This window comes from Lasioglossum baleicum, chromosome 18, assembly GCF_051020765.1.
Source record: "Lasioglossum baleicum chromosome 18, iyLasBale1, whole genome shotgun sequence".
NCBI classification, from domain to species: Eukaryota; Metazoa; Arthropoda; class Insecta; order Hymenoptera; family Halictidae; genus Lasioglossum; species Lasioglossum baleicum.
In genome coordinates this window covers 6278656-6299178 of record NC_134946.1, presented here as the reverse complement: position 1 = coordinate 6299178, position 20523 = coordinate 6278656, and the positions used below count along the sequence as shown (strand labels likewise).

At 36.6% G+C, this 20523-nt stretch overlaps 1 protein-coding gene across 2 annotated transcripts in view; it reads left to right on the top strand.

Moving 5' to 3' along the window:
- Tei (irregular chiasm C-roughest protein teiresias) overlaps nt 1-20523 on the top strand; it is a 679348-nt gene that overhangs the window by 491301 nt on the left and 167524 nt on the right. For both annotated transcript variants that reach the window (XR_013010891.1, XM_076442334.1), the window contains exon 7: nt 10987-11109. Coding sequence is in view for 1 of the 2 variants with exons in the window: in XM_076442334.1 (XP_076298449.1) it covers nt 10987-11109 (123 nt within the window). In the remaining variant the exon portion in view is untranslated. The remainder of the gene's footprint in view (nt 1-10986; nt 11110-20523) is intronic.

Here is a 20523-nt window from a genome sequence, read left to right as displayed (position 1 = left end):
ATTCAGATATATTTATTCAATAACATATTTTCCATTCTGTTCTATTAGTTTTTGCCATTTTCGAGGTAACTTCTCGCGTTATTGAATAAATATATGAATAAATACCTTAATTTTATCTTGGATTTTTAATTTGAAAACGCTGCGAACTTTCTTTCCAACCCAATACTTTCAGGGGATGGTTCCTAAGGTCATTTGAAATTACTTTTTTCTTTGCGGAAATGTTCTCCGCGATTTTGTTAAGAAGATATTAACAGAAAACGTGGACCAAGTAACGTAAGATACTATTTTATTATTTTCGATCTAAGAATCTCATTATATAATTTAATTATATAATTATGGAGGTGTAATATTTTGTGCACAAAGTTCCGCAGTACAATTATAGCTATAAGATATTAATAGATTTTTTATGGTCTACTTCTTTAAAGGTTCGTACTATAATACCCAGTTTCACAAGTCTGCGAAGTGGTTGCATCTTCGTCTATAACTGTATAAAATTATGAAACAAGACTATAAGTTCTTGAGCATCGGAATAGAAATTTTCGGTATCGTTAAGCAGAAAATTTAATGGCGAATACATATTAAATTGCTTACTTAGCAGAAATTAGAGATACGGACGAACCCGTATTTGTTTTTGTTTGAAAATATTATAATTACATTCTGGATGTTACGGATATTTTAGGAAGCAAGTTTTAATGAGGATCAATTAAGATTATACGCTTACTTTGTAATTAACAATCCCCTTGATGGTTGTTTTGGAAAATTATTTTGTGCTCCTGAAAATTTCTGAGAAAATCCGCAAAGTAATTACACCGTTATTAAAATTCGAGATTGAATTTTTGAAGTGACTTTACGGGAATGTACAAAACTGGAGAAACTAACAAATTTTGATTTTCGCAAGTGAATTTAGACAATTCAAATATCAGGACAAGCTTGAATAAAAACATATTTCGTCTCTTAATAATTTCAATAACTTGACAATACTATTAAAATATTCTGAAATTCTTCTTGAGTTCTTTTAATTGGCACAGAAAATTTTTATTTTTATTTAAGTGTCCCAGCTGAAGAAGGACACCTAAATGTTTCCTTTGTTACTAATGACAAACAATTTTTTGTGTCACAATTTGAACGACGACGCATGTTTTAGTGGATATTTTATAACGAGATTAAATATTTCTTACTTGGGGGAGTTCCGTTCTTTAACATAAATATCCTGATAACCTACACATGACCTTGAACATCAAATATGTACCAAATGAAATTGTAAAATTATAATTGTTGCCACTCATTACACATTTTCGTGGAACATTAAAGGAAGAAGTCACCCACCGCTCTAAAAATAATTATGAATCTCACAATTAGTGTTTACCACGTACAGTAATCTAATTTCATCGTAACAATGATTTACAAGTTTTAATTGCATTATTTGTGTTTAAGGTCACACGAGAAAATATAAAACTCGCCTGATAAAAAAAGCAACGTCATTGAAGAACTCAAAAAGAAATAACATTTTTCATGTCATTGAAAACAAAGGAGATATTTCCGTGACCTCCTTCAGCCAACGCACCTTGTATAATGACAATACTGCATGGGTGTGATACTACCACAAGTATTCATGCTTTAGTCCGTTCTACGTTTATATCGCAGCATTTAATTTACCATGGTCATTGTGTTTCATTTATTTTACTTGCGCTGCAATTAAATCTTTATTGTTTTATATCTGCAGGTATTCCAATATTATTCATTCGTGCTTTACCAGTTTTAAATCTTTTTTACCTCGTATTACCTTTACTTTGTTCTGTTGTGTGTGCATGGAAGGCGATGTTATTGCCATTAACATTATTATTATTCCAATTACGGCTCCGAGGCATTCTCTCTGGTTTATACAAATGTGACCAAATAATGACCGTACTTTCTTCTTTTAATAATTTTTATAGGTTGGATATACAATAGCATCGACATACTTAATTTTTTTTATAATATGTAACAGCATTTGAAACGTTAGTAGAGGTTTGTTTTGTGAAGTTATTAGTAGACAGCGGATCTTTATGCAAAATAAACATTTTCTACCTGATTTGCGACAAACTGGAGTGAAATGAAAACTTATTTTCTTTCTTAATTTGTTTCATAAGTTGAAAATAATGTAACAGTATTGTTAAATTCTTCCAATGCTTTTGCTGTTTTAAATTACACCAACCAATTACTATTATAAATTCAACCAACCCACATTCGTCATAAATTCATAAAATCCGCAGTTCCATTATTATTCTTAACATTATTAAGAACACAAACTACAATTCACACTTCATGAATTTGTTGTTGGTTCACAAACAATTATAGTGTGTTCCACTGTTGAAAACAATCTCCGTCACGTTAAGAGCATATATTTCAGCGCTACATATAATTCATATAATCCATAATACACATAATCAATGGACATGATGGATGTAAAATTTGAATTTAAATGACCACAAATGTATTTGTACACTTGTAATACAATATGTATTACATATTATACAGGGTCTGACCGAACAACAATGTACAAGCAGCCAGGGAGTGATTCTACACATAGATATAAATTGGAAAAAAGGAATAACATTTTTCCATTTGACGCATCGTTCTCGAGAAAATCGAGTTTAAAGATCCGTCGGGTTCGCGTGCTTTAGTATATGCAGGAAGTAGAATTGGTCGGCAATGACCAGACGCGTCAGACGAAACCTATTCAATAGACCGCGTATTCGCCGCATTTTCAAAGTCGATCTTCTCGAAAACGAAGCTTCGGATAAAAGAACATTAATGTATATTTTGTACTGATTTTTTCACAATAAAAATCACCTGGTGCCAGAGTAGGGCAATAATCAACTAATATTTAAAAGCGACTAATAGTCTTTTTGAATGTTACTCATAGCAAAATAGTCATTAGTCAAAACTTTTTTATTATTTATTGATAACTGGACTGCGGATTTTATGCATTTATGACGAAAATGGGTACGTACAATTTAAAACAATGGAGGCACTAAAAAGATTTAAGGCCACCAGTGTATTAGTTGAATAAGATAATTAATAACCTTAATAAGGTAGTTAAAAGAAGAATTAAATTGTTATTTGGCTCCTGTGTCTTGCAATCAATGCAAACATTTTTATTTTGCATAAAGATCCGCAGTCTAGTGATAACTAAACAACAAATAGTTAATCACACCTCTAAGTAATCGTTAGCTATTGCTTATTCGTGAATAAGTAGTTGATGATCAGTAATCAATCTTGAGTTACTATTGTGCGATTAACAGACATTAATATTATTAATTAGTTATCACTAACTAATCAAAAAGTTTTGACTAATGACTATTTTGCTATGATTAACATTGAAAAAGACTATTAGTAATTTTTTAATATAGTTGGTTATTGCCCTAAGTGCCTCGTGCCCGCTTGTAAAATTTTATTCTACATTTTTTCTTATTTTCTCATAATGAATTACCCCGTGCTCGCTTGTACATATTATTCGGCGGGCCCTGTATTATTATCCATGCAGAAAGATTGGGAAGAATCATCGAACCGCCAACGCAAACTTTTGAACGATTGGCACAGGCACATGCATAGAGTACACATATACTTGCAGGGTCGGGTGTCTGTGGTGGCAGTCCATGAACGGCGGTCCTGTCTGAAACAGACAGACTGGTAGTTTGCGGAGGCGCTTTAAAGTTCTCATTAAGCGATCGAGGTCTGTGGGACACTTCTGTGTCGCATTGTTTGCTTTGTTTGGTGTTTACGCCAGTGCGCCGAGGCTGCAGCCGCGTCGTCGTCGGTAGCGGCAGGCGTTAGCGTTGGCATCGAGTAACAGCCAGCGAGACGCGCACCGAGACACGAAGGGACCGGGACAGAGGGAGACAACGACAAGGAGGCAACGAAGGGAACGATAGGTTCAGAAGAGGACGGAGGGTGGCTTTCATTAAGCTTGCATTGTCTCAGCACCGCACTATTATAGCCGAGTGAATAACTTGGAGCCATCCGGTAGTCGAAGCGAGGAAAAGCCTCTCGCTTCCCTTTTTTCTTCTCTCCGTTTCGCTTCTCCTCTGGCTCTCTCTCTCTCTCTCTCTTCTTCCTCTTGCCATTCCTCCATTTATTCGACCCTCTCTCTCTCTCTCCCCCCCCTCTCTCTTGGCACGATTCGTCTCCATTTCTCTTTCTTCGTTCAGACCCGACCTCTTCTTCCTGCAGCCATCAATTTATTCCGTGACCTCGACATCAAGTGACGATCCGTCTTTCCATCATCCTGATATACGAGGAGTCACACGCCGTCCCAGATAGCACAAAGACGTCTTAGAGACGTCTTTAAGACTCCTGAAGTTGGATATTCAGACATCTTCAAGATGTCCCGAATGTCCTACGATCGTCTCCTGAACGTCTGCGTTAGGAAACGGTACGTCTTTAAGACGTGCAGGAGACGTTCGTAGGTTTCTTAGGACATTCGGGAAGATCATTTGCATTTATATCTGCTTTATTTTTGACCGAAAGTATTGACTGGAGACTATAACAATAATTTTCAAAATGTAATGTACAGAATATGATTGAGAAAAGTCTATTTTAAATTTATTCTCCTCTTGCGTTATCTTGCGTGAAGATTTTTAATTATTAACTGGTTCAAATTGTACAATATTTTGATTTCGCTGCTAATGCTCTTTGTATCATAGCACGTCACGGCCCTGAAACCGGACATACTCTGTGCCGACATTTCGTTGGGAATTTTTAAAACTCTCTTCTCTGCCTCGATGTAATCCAATAAATTTACTTGCATGATATTGTTCCGTTTTGAATGTACGTTGACCGTTCCGTTAATTAATTTAACGAACAACATTATTTTATTGTGTTTCACTGGTGATTTAATTAAATTTTACACGCTGGCAGAAGCTTTATTCGAAATAACTGCAGGACACCAGATCTTACCTGTTCGAACACCAGAGGTAATGTGCTGGTAATGTGCATATTATGTTTCGTTACAGTAAAGAACAATAATGAATATCTTATTGGCAGAGATTACATTTATGTTAAAGTTTTGCGATCGTTAATGAGAGCGGCAATAAAAGCTGGCCATCCAGTAACCGTTGTTCTGCTCGCTGCTTCGAAGTAAACACTTTTATTATAAAACAATATAATTTATTTCTAGATACGCTTCGCTCTGACTGTTTGTTGCAGCTCCACCATCAGTAATACTGTAGGTCATATTCGAAATTGTTTTTTAACTCGTCGAAACGAAAAAGAAGATAGTTAATTACATGATATTCTTCAGAAAATTGAAACCTGAAACGATGTTGGAAACTTTTAAAAATACATCTAACAATAACATTAATTTTCAACTTCGCAGCTATATCAATCTTTCATTTACTGCAGAATATTTGTTGAGTCTGAAGTTAATATTTTTAAAGAAGTTGTATATCATGGTAAAGGGACGCCGACATGAACTCTTTAAATGAATGAATTCTGCAAATGTGTTCTAAATTGAAGTCGCCAAATTAATTTTTTGAATATTCAAAGCACTGCAGAAGCCTCTTGCAAGTCTGAAATTGGACCCCTCGCTTCAACATAACCGTTTTCAATGGGAACATAAAAAACAAATTCGAACGACTACTGCACAGAGTCAACTTTAAATTACACCGTTCGCGAAGGGTTGAATAGTAAAAATTTGCGCAGTATGACGAAGTAGGAAATGAAGTGCGTAGCTATTAACTCAATACAAAGGTAATAGCGGTTTTAAATCATTAATTTCGAAGCTCTATATTCTAGCTTCAATTACATTTTATTACTCTAAATGAGCGCCATTAATATTTACTGAACTTTTTCGTACAAACGACTAGGATTTCCTAGTTTTAAACACCGATCACAGTAAAGTCGCGTTTACTATCCAACAGCCTGTGTTATGCACGGACAGTGATCGCATACCGAAATCATTTTTTTATGACTGTAAACGCGACTTTACTGTATGTCTATTATCAACGAATTTTAATTATTTTAGTTTTTCATTTTATTGTACCAATTTCTATCTTTATTTGATTCATGCATACTAAATCAACTGAATAATGCAAAAATAGTCGTTGTCCGTAAAAATTATTAAGAGAACTGTGATTGATCACCGTGCATTTGAATGGTGAAATTCGAAAAGGCTTACCTCTAAAAATCTAAAATGTTCAGGAGCTTAAAAAAGCTTAATTTGGTCTTTATCCAAACTACATAGCAGATGAAATTGATTTATTGATAAGTTGCACTTGCACAAATGAGTACAACTGTTGTAATTTTTTTGTAATTTTGGCGACATGAATCCTTTACGGATTTTCTTATTCATTTATTTAGAACATAGTTTCTTAAAGTGTGAAACAATTTTAACATTAACAATATTTATTATAACGTAGTGCCTGTGAGATTATAGAGCCAGAAATTCAGTCTCAAGAACGTCGTAAAATGCCTAGGGTTGGGATGGGGTCCGCAAACGAAAAATGTTATTCAAGAGGGGGGCCTCGAACTACGTAAAGTTTAAGAACCCCAGACCTACAACCACTGAATGATTCGCTCAGGCAGGTTTGCAATAAGACTCATACAAACGGACTGACTTTTGCGACCGACCTAATTCATTGACTTTTTCCAAGCTATCGAAGCGAGGCCACTCCTTAACAAGTCGAACGACAAAACGGCCGTGATGAAGCGGTCAGCCGGCGCCAGTAGCTTTGATTCCGCGCGGGAAGGCGCCAGCCTCTGTCCCGTTGCGTGTCGGTGCAACGAAATGGGGTTGGGGAGGGAGAGTTTTTAACGAGAACCCAGCGATCGTAAAATCTTCACTGTCCTCGAGCGTTCGTTAATTACTCGCGGCCTCAAAACTGTGGTCGAAGCTCGTTCGCTCGCTTGAATCGCTATCGGCTCCGACGCGACGTTCTCGCGGAGGAATCCCTGTTACGCGTACACGTGTACACGTCGGGCGATTTGGATACGAGCGGGTTCTGTCGCCCGGTTCGAGGCCGGGTCGTTAATGACGCGAAGGAACGTCGTTGGTAGTTGGTACACGGGACAGGAGGGTGTCGGAGAAGGGATGGCTCGTCGTCCGTCAGAGCCATAGTTCCGTTTGCTCGATTAGTAGGTTTGATGTCCGTGGCTGTCGCCGTCCCCGTTTCCCACGCCCACGACTCCCGTCGCCGCACGCCTCGCCGTCGTGATTATTGCAGAGTCGTCCGATTTCTCTTATTTTTACCATTTTATCTTTTCCTTCTTCTTCTTCTTCTTCTTATTTTTCTTACTTATTTCTCCTCTTTTCTCCCTGCTCACTTTTACTACCACCGCGAAACGGTTTACAGTGGCGAATGCCGTTCTTGTTTCGGCGGATGGGTAATTCGGGACTGGGTAAATCACTTCGCCGGAGATCTAACAGCTCACTGTTAACCCTTTACACTCGGAGCTATTTTTACTCGAAAATTAAACGTTTCTTCCGACCTAGAATAATTCCATTCTACATATATGATTTTTTTCATTTTATGAAATTGATATACGGGCTGAGTCACCTAACCGTTATCAGCTCAAATATCTTTCTGTTTTCAGCGATACATTAAATGTCTTCAGGACAATGTTGAATGGTAAAGTGGGGCTCATACGATACGAAAAAAAATTTTTGTTTTTATGTAATTTCTTTCAGAGGTATCAAGATCACCTTGATTTCTAAATGGTACCACCCTTTCTTAAACATCTACAATGATAGTCCCTTTCATTACGAATTCAGTGACTATAATTACTCAAGGTCACGGACAGAAAAAACCTGATGCAGCGATATATGAAACGGATGAAATTTATGTCGGGCCAGAACTCGTATTACGCTACTTTGACTCATGCTTGCTTCTCGGGCAATTTCAGTGACTTTGTTCTGCTAAACTGTTTTAATCATTCAAAATTGGGTACGTTGCGTTTAATAAAACTTTCGAACAAGGAAGGTAAGCAACGAAACAAATGCTGGTAGCGAATAATTCTTAATCCTTTTACATATCCAAGATGTTTGCATTTTTATTTTACTCAAAATAAACGTACGACAAAGTACCAAAATTGTCTGTACACTTTTAGAAAAATATTGTTCATTCATATTGTATGTAAATTTTTGTATTTATTTAGAATTCAATCGATAGATATTGGGCCTTCAGTTGTAAAACTTATTGAACGATTTTAACATCGACTGTCTATGATAATCATACCATTTGTTATGTAGATTCATTATACATACACTGCCTGTCATTATGCATTTGAATATTGCTGTGATTTCCCAAATGTGAGGCCTGGTATAGTCGGATACAAATGCTATTTGGAACATTTCCGTTTGACATATTCAGGCACCTTCTAAAAGTTGAAAATGTAAAGTTTGAATACCTTTGTCGGCCACTGTTTAAATGGAGGATCCTTTTACTTCTTGTTAGGATAGCCTTTGTTATCCTTGTTTTATAAATAAAAAGGTACAGACTCAGAACTTATGGTATTATCCTGAGGCAAAAAGAAGGATCGTGAGGTTTCACTTCCTGAGTTTGTAGACGGTACTGCTGTAATATTCCTTTATAAGTATTTTATAAAGGAAGTAATCTTCTCGGCGTTAATATTAGACGCTGAAAAAGAAAGTAATTTTTGGTAATTCTTTCGAGACGAGAACAAACATAATGCTCGTTTTCAAAACTAAAACTTTTCAGTGAATAGAAGAATATTAAAAATGGAATGAATTTAAGATTAATATTAAACTACGAGTCAAACTTTTATAACAGAGAAGATGTCGATGCAAAATGATGATACTAAATAAAAAAATTAATCCTAAATATTATTTTATTACGTGTGTGTGTTGTGCAGATGAATAACCAAGTTATTTTAAATTGTTTCGTTGAAGTTAGAAGCATGATCGAATGTCTGATATAACGAATTGACAGTGTTCATGTCGGTATTATTTGAAAACCTAATTCGAGGGCTACGGACACTTGAGTACTAAACTTGTTTCTATAGAGAACACATTTCAAATCCTCTTCCCTGAGCTTATGGTTCGAGGTTGACTAACAACGGAATTCCACGAGGCTACATTATTATGCAATTTGCGTTAAGGCTGTAAGCCAGGCCAAACACTCTAGAACAAAACTACTATACCTACGCACTTTGATAAACAGTATGACAACTAGACTGTGGATCTTTATGCAAATATGGCTGTCGAAAACTTACAAAAAATGCTTGGATATAAAATACAAAAATAAAAAGGCTACTACCGCGGAAAATAAGATTCTATTTGAATCGAGTTTCTGAAAATTCGTCTACAAAAATTACAAATTGCATAAACATTCGCAGTCTAATCATAACAATATACGAGTGTTGAAATTCTGTGGAATCTATCATTCCTTACAGCATATACGAGTATGGGATACATGAAAATACTCGGCATTTTCTTATTTAATTTTAACTCATAAAATTAACTTTAACACGAAGTCAACTTTGACTCAACCTCAACTCTCAAAATTAAATTTTTCTACAAATTACAGCTACCGAAAAGATCACTTTCACAAGTTTAATACACATTACCTATGGCTGTCTTTATAATAAAATTAGTTTCATCGATATTATCAATATGATTGAAACTTAATTTCTATTATCTTTAATATATGATATAAATTACTCCGAGCTAGTTATAAGTGATTTGAAACAATCATCAAAATCACATAAAAATAGTTGGACAAAAACTTATTAAATACTGAGTGCAATTAATAAGTCAGCAGCTTTAATCAAAATCATTAAATTAATTTAAATCGCTAGAATCACTAGGTTGTCTGAGCTATTGATCAATTTTTACCGTCTCCTGTATTATAACATTCGTGACAGCCATACGCGGTCTGCTATTTCAGCGAAACCAGAAAAATGCAAAATCGATCTCACGGCTTTCCAACGTAAAAGTAACGCATAAACCTGATCGCATCTCGTAAAAATTCTTGTTCGTTGCATTTCATAAACTGTTCAAACGTGTAGAAAATTTCCATTGTTCGTCTCAGCCGCGCCTCTCTAAAAAAGGAACGCGTTCATTCCCACGGACAGCTCGTTGTGTTAACAAGTCCTGATATAAAACGTTGTTGACTAATCCTGCACACAGCTACAGAAATGTCTTGCCATCTATCAAATTACGTGCCGCGTTCCTGTGTCAGCGTATTCGCGACTCTAAAAAAACTCGTAGCCCATGCTCTCGAGTTTCCCCGTTGTTTTCCTCTGTTATCCAATCTGCACGTGTACAGATTCATGTGAAAAAGACGGGTCTCCGAGAACTCGTCCAGCATTTTTCGAACTCGCTTTTCGAACACCCGCGTATTCTCTCGGAAGCATGCGGAGATAGTGACTGAAACCTTTCAGTCGCAAACGACTTCTGCCACTCGTGTCGTCGCGTGAACACGAAGGTTGCTTCAAAAGCTTCACACTGATACCTGATTGTGTTTTCCCCTTTCTAATATGCTCCCGTAACCTTAATTTATTTTTCATCGATTCGTTCTTAATTTCTAAACTAAATCTATCGCAACTAAACTAACGCTAATTCGGATTTTTAGAGAACACAGTGTTCTCGCGACAAGTGTCCCAAATGTCTTGCCTTTAATTGTTCCAGAACTATCTCCACTAACGCGCTGTATATTCCTAGTTATGTGGTACACAAATTGAAAAAGTGTGTGTAGTAGCTAAAATAAATAATATAATATATATATATATATAAGAATAAATAATTTAATTATGTATGTACTCGTGAACATAGTTTTTATGAAGTAGTATATGAAATTGCAAGTCTGCATGAAGATTCGAAGTCTAGTGTTCAATTCGCGATTACATTAAAATGAGAGCTTTTTTCCGATGATCGATTGTCTCTTGGAAATAGAATAGATAATACTCTTATCGTTGATCATCTCGATGCAATCGGCACAGCCATCGATATCGTAGCCGCTGACAGTAATTGCTTAATACCTGTTTCAGATACTCCGTCATTCGCGATAACGCGTTTACCTGGTTTTGGAATTCCGATCGTCGAGGGGATGTCCGTCAGCCTGAAATGCGAGGTGGACAGCAATCCGGCCAGCACGCCGATCTGGCAGCGTGGTAAGTGACAACAATGACGCCTGATTCGATGTTTCGTTCTCTCTGTATCGCGAAAAATATTTCGCGACGCGTCGCTGGGTTACACACGAGGGAAAAACCCGGCTCTATTTCCAACGAATCAAAACCGTAAAATATTTCAAATATTGCTAATATTTCGCTCGTTCGTTCCTAATCTATTGTTAACCCTCCAAAGATCGTCTTTTCGTGAAAATTCCACCTTGGTGTGCGATCTACTATACGGGTCGAAAATGGCTCGATCGAACATCTCAAGTGTTTAGCATTGCAATCATTAGACAGCGGATCTTTATGCAAGATAAAAATTTTCCTTATCAATTGCTAGAATTAGAAACCAAATGAAAAATTCATTATCTCTTTAATCATTTTCATAGATTGAAAATAATGTACTGCCATGCTTCAAATTTTATAGACTTCTCGCTATTTTAAATTTCATCTACTCAATTTTGTCCGTAAAATCCGCAGTCTAGTAATTATTAATAGTTCTGATATGCATTTATGGCAAAAATGGATGAGTGTCTTCGACTCATTCAAATTATTAGGAGAGGAAATACATTTTTATTGGACCTCTCAGAATTCACGGAGACAATTTTTATTTTGCATAACATGTCTGCAAGTGCAGTAATACAAAAATGAACATGTTTGTTTCTTCATAATAAGTATGCAAAATAAAATTTCTATAAAATTTTGAAACAACACATATTTTAAATTCAACTATATATATATCGTGGTATATCAGTTTAATGAACAAGTTCATATAACAAGTATATGAAGCCACCATTAAAAGAAAAGAGGAAAGTGGAAACTTTCTGCTGGTATCGTATCAATTAAAAGCACATATTAACGCAAACAAAATCTAATTGTAAGCTTTAAATGTCCATCGGCGGTTAACAACGGAGCGGCGCATGTCGAAAATTCTTGTTATTCTGCCAATTAGTATCCGGACAAGGAATTACCTATCGCTCGGTTGCTCCTCCAATCAGTGCGAGCTTTTGTTGCAATTTTAATGAGCAATGTTCACTATTATCAAATTATCCGATACGTTCAGTGGAAACTGCACTTCATTTACCAAATGGGCTACATAGAAAGTTAAGCAAGGCTACGCTCAAAGTCCGACCGTTTTTCTCAATTTTCTTCGTTCCGCTTCGATTCCGGCTATCTTAATATTAATTTCCGGCCTATTACTGCCCCCCGGGGGTAACTTTCCAGTCATCAGCAAACAAAACGATAAATCGCGTAGTCATATTACTCTGGCTTGGGAATTGATAGAGTAGCGCCAACGCCGCGTCGGCGTAGAGTCAGCTCGGAACAATAAATAATCGACCCTCTTCTCCGCGAACCCTCTCATCGAAGATAAGTACGCGCGGTAGATATTTTCGTTCGCAAGGGAAGGCAGCCGGAGCATGGCTTTCTTCTCTCTAATCCCGTGTTGTGAATGCTTCGTCAAGATTAAAATTCTACGCTCTGCGTTCGCTTTCTTCCTCCTATCGCCCCGTTATCCTCTCTCACTCCCATCCTATCTCTCTCTCTCTCTCGTTCTTTTTCTTTTTCAACCGAAATCAATGAAACTCCGTCGAGATTTCGCTTTCGAAGCGTTTCACCGACTTATTTTCGATAATTGGAAATCTCCTTGTACCAACGCAAACGTCGTTGGCTCGCTCGAATTCGTTCGTCGCATTTTTCCACCCATCCTCGCCCACGAACCACAGTAATCGATATCGCGACGCTGAAGTGGTCGGTACAACGATGCGCCCAGCCTTTCAAGAACGAAACGAACTTTCAAGACGAAAAAGAACAAAACAGAGACAGAGAGAAGGCGGTAGGACAAGGTTAGGAAAGGCCTTGACACGTTGCACCCGCGAATTATTTGTTTTTAGCGAGCATATCAGTGTGCTTGCAACGGTGGTGGTTCTAAATTTGATGATGATGTCCAATGTCCTTCAGGAATGTTTTAGAACAAAAATTTTCATTTTTTAACGATGTTTTTGTAAGTTGACACGTTCCCTCTGTCCGTGACCCTGAATGACCTTGAGTAATTATAGTTACTGAATTACTAACGAAAGGATCTATCATTGTAGTTGTTTAGAAAGGGAGGTCGGAGTTTGGTATTCTGCTCTCATATTTTATATCTACAGTGGGTGTAAAAAGTATTCGTACGCCCTTTAAAATAGAATAACATTTCTATAATTGAACCAAAGGACCTGATTTTTTATAATTAATTAGAAGCATTGGTTTACGAAATGATATGCAAGAAAGATTTCCAAAAATTATAATTTACAAGGTTACATGCTAAAATAAAATAGGCATTTTCTAAAACTTTTTTATTTGGGCCCTTAAAGAAAATTTAAAGTATATGTTTTGTAGATCTACGACAGTTGCACACATGCTGAAAATTTCAACGAAATCGATTAATACACAAGAACTACAAGCGGTTAAAAATGATGAAAATGGTAGTTTTACACGACTTTTGATCAGTTTTTGATTAAAATCCACAGAATCGTACATCTTTCGATGCACGTCGTTTTCTCTGCGTCAACTGATTTCGTTCGTTTGGTAGCTTGAATAAGAATTTGTATCCGTTAGTACATACAGCACTTCCTGTCCCTTCTGTGGACTTCGATCCATCGCTGTATATTGGTCCATGATTTGGGTAATCATTAACCAATTCCAGGGACAACGTATCGAGGTTTCTCCGGTTAGTGATTTTTCGTTAATTCTGTCGATTTAATAATTTGTTTAATGATTGACTTCAAAGTAAATCGATCCGGAAAATTTCCAGTGGAAATTTAATGAATACCGTAAATGGGAAAGTTTGAGGGCCGCGTCACCGCGCGTCCCTTAAATTCCATTCGATTCGCCAAGGAGAACAAGAACAAAGAAATTATTTCCGGCCGACTGGATTCATTAGCAGTCTCTTGTTCTTTGTCAAGCTCGGTGACAGTAGACTGGCCGACGGCTTGATAAATATTTAAAGCCCTCCTATAATTTCCCCCCTTTAAGCGGTCCCAGACGTGGTCTCTTTCCCTCTTTCTACGCCTTTGAGTCTCCTAGCGGATCCGTGAATTCCAATGCACTTCCCTGTGTAACAAGATTTTCGCTCAAGGCACGTTCCTAACGAACGCCAAAATATTGCCGATTGTACCGTTAACTGCGTCTTCTAAGTGCGGTTAACTGCAACTCCGCTTATCTTTAGAGATACTACAGAGATGGATAGCTACTCATAAGTTCGAGTTATTAGGTCGTTGCATATTATATGTCCGATTCATAACAGTAGCCCTTGGACTCGTGCGGGTTCTAGGTCTACGCCGGAGTCAGTTCTGACTCACACCGATATACAGGGTGTCCCACGTAACAGTTTTTCACGATTTTTCAAGTAATCATACTTGCGATAATCTGACAGAAAAATATTTTAAACAAAAGTTGATCAGTTTTCGATTGGCTATACATTGCAATAAAAAAAGGTTCGAAATTTATTTCTTTTTCTGTATTGTCAGGGCCACCTTAATTTTCTTTTAATGGCACTTGGTATTTTTGACTTAACATATTATAGACCGTATCAAGACGAATTGAACGACTTAGTATACCATGACCTTCGGATGACCTTGAAGTACCATTTTTAAAAGATGAAGGTGGCCTTAACAACACTAAAAAAGACAGTTTTCGAATTTTTTTATTGCAATGTATAGCCAATCGAAAACTGATCGAATTTTGTTTAAAATATTTTTCTGTCAGATTATCGCAAGCACTTAATTGAAAAATCGTGAAAACTGTTACGTGGGACACCCTGTATTTCACTAATACGCTTTCATTCCGATAGAAGACGATGGATCGGGACCGCCTTTCGTCGTATTTCGAATGTAGCGTCTATAAGGTGGACTTAGGTATACCTTCTAAAATTTATTTTGCGAGGTTTTTTTTCACGCCGCCCACTAAAATTGTATCATTGGATAGGAAAATAATTCTTGCAAAAGATGAAGTTAATCGGATAAGAGGAAGACGTGCCACATTGACATTAAAGTTGCGATGAATATGAAATTTTATATGAATGAGAATATATGGACCGTTTATTTTGAAAGTGGTGTAAATCCATTTTTTTAAAAAAATGAAATATCACATAATTTGTGATTAATGTAGTATAAGCTTTTTATTTACAACTAGTTAATATTTAATATCTTAAAAAATGCCAATGCAATAGGTGGCGGGGTCACGTGGTCACATTTGCTTTATTTCAGGTGTCGACGATAACCTTACTTATGATGCTATAAATAAACAATGTAGACAACATATTAAATTTATATTTTACACGAAATGAAACGAGGGAATTTCGTTTTAACAAAAAATCTACAAAACGCAATTCAAAAACGTGTAAGAAAAAATATCTTATGTTAAGTTTAACAATATATAAATCCAATTAACGTTCAAAATAAAAAAATACTACTCCTATTTTATTTCCTATTATTATTTATAAACAAAATTGGGTTAGAACAAAATACATTTCAAGTAAAATTTAATTTTTCATAATTGAAATTAAATGATTTTTACAATAGACTAATTATGAAAATGGTGTAAGTCCTTTTACAGCCTGTAAATATATATTATTTTAGTTACATTTGCCTAAAAGAAATTTATGTAATCAAATTACATATTGATAAATTAGTAGAAACATTGCCAGACTTGCCATAATTAATTTATATTTTTGAATTGACTAATATGTTAACCTTTAATTTTCTCGAAACAACAAAAAATGGACTTGTACCTCTTTTACAATAAACGTATAAAGGAAAGACTTTTGATTATTGAAAATCCCTATTTCTGCATTATCCAGAAATGAGGAGGCGCACCCTTGAAATCCTGGAAACCAGAGGCTACCCCCTTAAAATTGACGAACAAAAGCTTCATAAACTCGTATTTTGTACCGGAACCCGCGTATTCAGCGTACGACGTTGCAATAGTCCACAATGCAATATGATTATGTAACTGTAGTTCATACAGTCATACAGACAATGCATATTGCACGAAATAGGTACAAGGCAATTCCGGATTTAACAAAAGCTCAATAGTCGATAAAACGTAATCGACCATCCAGAGGATTTCCGGTTCGCGTTGGTGTAACCTTGTCCAGGGACGACATTAACCCAGATTCAGCGTTATGTGTCCCACGACCCCTATATCTGTACAGAGTGTACGAAATGTCCATGAGAGTACATTGCCGACCAGAAGTATGAGAATTCCAATGGGAGAAGATGCAAACAAGTTTTACTGTTTCAAAACGAATTTAACATTCTTGACGAAAACTGCACACACAATGTGCAGAGCATACTCGGGAAGATAACCTACTTATTTTCAAAAATCAAAAGCTTATTTTCAAAATGCTTAAATTTTAGCAAAATAATTTTTATCGTCGATTTTCGTGTATTGCGTAATATTGTCCACGAGTTGTACATTTCGATGTCCAAATATGTAGAATTGCAAAAAAAAACACAAATCCTCCTTTTCTTTTCGTGGTGTATTTTGTAATGTATTTATACCAGGTTTTGTCACATTAATTTTATCTGATAATAACTGATTTTAGACATCTTTCAGAATACATTCTCTCCGAGATCATTTTTGAAGGAGCAGAAGCAATTTTCAAAAATTCCAGTCATAGCAAGATTTTCATGTTTCCTGTAACCTCTTAACACAAGAAATACCGAGCATGTCAGGTCTTCTAAGAAAAATACATTCCTCCATATCGAAAATGTAGTCAAAGCTTCTGCGCAAACTTTTTATTCTTTATCCAAGATTTTCTTTGTGTGTGACATTTAAATGAAAATAACTACTAAACTAAACATTTATATAGAGAATTAAAAGCTGCGTCGAGTGGTGCATGAAAAGGTATACGGTTCCATTTAAAAAATTAAAGATAGAATAGACTAGAATAACACCAGTGTGTGCATCATTTGAAACAATTTAATCTGTTATAATAATGTAGATCAAGGTGGGGCTGCCCTTTACTTTACCGGACTGAAAAGTGCCTTTATCCTATAAATTATAATATATTTGGTATGTAATCCAGTAGATTTGTACCCGGAGCGGCTGCAGATCGAAGTTTTGATCATGTAGAATCAATGGTTCAGGAGTTATGCCCGTTTAAAGTTGAGCAACCTGCAGTGTTTTTGACAGGTAAAGGCGCCGCCATATTGGTTTGTAGTGACAACCGCGAACCGCTTACCTTGCCCGCCGACCTAATCACCAAGCAACTATCACCCAGCGGCTCTGCTCGGTAAGCGGCGCGCGACACTACAAACCAATATGGCGGCGCCCTTACCTGTCAAAAACACTGCAGATTGCTCAACTTTAAACAGGCATAACTCCTGAACCATTGATCCTACAGGATCGAAACATCGATCTGCAGCCGCCCCGGATACAAATCTACTGGATTACATACCTAATACACCATAATCTATAGGAGAAAGGCACTTTTGAGTCCGGTAAAGTACAGTTTACCCCAAAGTGGTAATACCTGGTACCCTGTATAAAATGTGAAACCTCACTCAGCACAAATTTACTGAAGAATGGGCTTGCCCGGTTGTTGCACCCAGGACTAGAATTTTCCGGAAATTATGAGTAAATGTTCATATTTGCAAATTCATGCTTTCACCTCGTAGTGGAAACATTATTTATTGGATCCATATTTACGGGACGATGTTTCCCGAATCTTTAGTAATTTCGCAATGATTGTTCAGCCTTTTTGCTCTCCCAAAAACAGTTTCAGTACTTACGGCTGGGATTGTACATGTAGCTTTACGTAATGGCCGCGCCGCGAGCTATTACGCGTCCAGCCCGGGGAATTAACGTTTGTTTTAATGGACGTACTTTTCGACGGCCAAGTCGGCGTGTAACGGCGCTCCCGGACCGGCTACTGCAGATTCATTCTCTCCTGAGTGTGATGCACTAGCCCCCTGCACCGTGTTTTTGGGCTCGATTCGCGCTACGAACGGCGTCGGCGATAACGATTCGGGGCCGGACCGCGTGATTTGCAACTTGATTGCTCGATTCTGAAACCCCGTGCGCCGATAGGCGAACGAGACGCTCGATACGAACGCTGCTGACGGTTTTTCGATTTCCTTTCTGATGCATCGAGCTGCTGGGAAACGCTCGCGCCGAGAAAGATCACGCTGCTCGCAGGGAAACGGAGCAAATAAGGGAGGAAAAGTTGGGGCTACTGCATTGTCTTTGTTTCTTTTTAATAATAAAAAAAAAACTTTAAAAAAGAAATTAAACCGACTTCGAAAAAACGCACTAAAAAGAATGAAATAATTTCCATTTAATTTATGCGAATATACACACAAACTTAAATACAATACAATCTTCTCGGAGGCGGCACAAAATTGAAAATTTTCGACACTGGACATTACGAAAATCCTTAAATTCTTCTAAATACTAATATATTTATATTTAAATAATATATTCGCGCCGCCTCCGAAAAGATTGTATTGTATTTAAGTTTGTGTGTATTCACATAAATTAAATGGAAATTATTTCATTCTTTTTAGTGCGTTTTTTCGAAGTCGGTTTAATTTTTTTTTTTTAAAGTTTCTTTTTATTTCACACTTTTTTATCTCTGTCAGCCGTCACATTCCAAATCGTAATTTATAAATATCTGAAAGCGGCAATCGATAACGGTAACGTCTTTTTTTTTTTGTCTTTTTTCTTTCTTCCCTCAACTTCTGACTCTTTATAAGAACTTGACCCTTGAGAAAGTGGAACTCAAAAATTTTCAAGACTTAAAATACTCGTGGATTCTCTGGCAAACACTCTGCAATGAAAAAACACAAGTTCTGCAAGTTAAAAAAAATTACACAATTTTCGCTAATGTTTACTGATCAAAGATAATGAAACCGCACTCCAACTATCAAATATCAGAAAAAAATTTTGTATCTTGGTCCGACGTTTTTCAAAATTTTTTCGAAAACCGTTTGTTTTACGAAAAAAAAGTAATACGACATGAAATATGCATCTTGTACAGATCTACAGATTTTGTTTCACATATTTTTCAGCGCGGTAAATATTTTAGAAAATATTCGAAATGAACGATTTTATGAGCATTAAATTAATTATTTTAATGTTTAATTCATTTGACGAATACAGACGAGTTTAAATTGCTTAGCAACCATAACTTTAAGACATTTCATGATATGAATTTTTTAGGTTTTTGTCTACCTATTCTGGCCCACTGTACGGCGGCAAATAAAAGATGGCCGCGGTATAATTTTCTTTATTCGTCGTCAATCAGACTAACTCGTACACTGTGAAGGTGAAAGAATGAGACGTGGTAGACGAGAAACGGGAATGAGTGGGGACGGAAAGGGGAGGACGAGGCGAGGATTTTCAGGCTCGCGAAAACCCTCGGAGACCACTTTCTTGATTAGACCGAGCGCGGTTTAAGCGAAGCGAAGCCATTACATTCGTTAAACGCATCGGCTGCCCCAGCGAACTTTTTACGGCACTACCGTTTTTTCGAATTCGCCGGTGTTCGACCGTGTCTCTTCTGGAGCTCGAAGTATCCATTAAAGTTACGATAGCACCGGTTCTTGATCCCGTTGCGAGCTTCCATACGGCGAACATAATAAAACTGATCTACAGGGTGTTTGGGGGAAGAACAGGCTGAACTTTCAAAACTTGATACACTCTCCTTGAAAGATCTAGGATCGTGTGTTCGATCAACGAACAGACGATATTGTAGCTTGCTTCACAAACGAGCAAATAATTTACATATGTTTTCTCAGTAGTAGGTGTATGCAACAATTTTAATTTTTATCAGTCGTTCATGCAAAAGGATCACTGAACTGCGGATCTTCGTGCAAGATAAAAATTGTCTGTATCGATTGCAAGAAATAGAAACCAAATTGAATGTTATTTCTTCCCTTAACGATTTTAATAAATCAGATATTATAGATTGAAATCTTCAATTTTTGAAATTTTCCAACAATTCTGAATTTCATCTACTCAATTTTGTTATAAATGCATAAAGATCTGCACTCTAATGATTACACTGCAGATCTTTACACACAACAAAAATTGTCTGTATCAATTACAACCTACTGGAGAACTATTTAAATAAAAAATTGTTTCTTCCATTAACCTTTCTTTCTATATACTGCTATTCTAATGTTAACCATGTGCCGAGGGGTAGTTGGACCCCTTACATTTTCAGAGCAAAATGAAACGAAATATCTGTGACAAGTATTGATTTTTAAAAGATAAGTATAGAATACTTACAAAGTTTGAAACACATCACAGGTAGTATTCGTAGAAAATTTCTGGAAATTTCCATTCGTCAACTTTCTTTTCCGTTTTCGTCAGCCTGGGGTACATTTGCACCCCATACACAGAGAAAAGTTTAATAATTTTCATAAG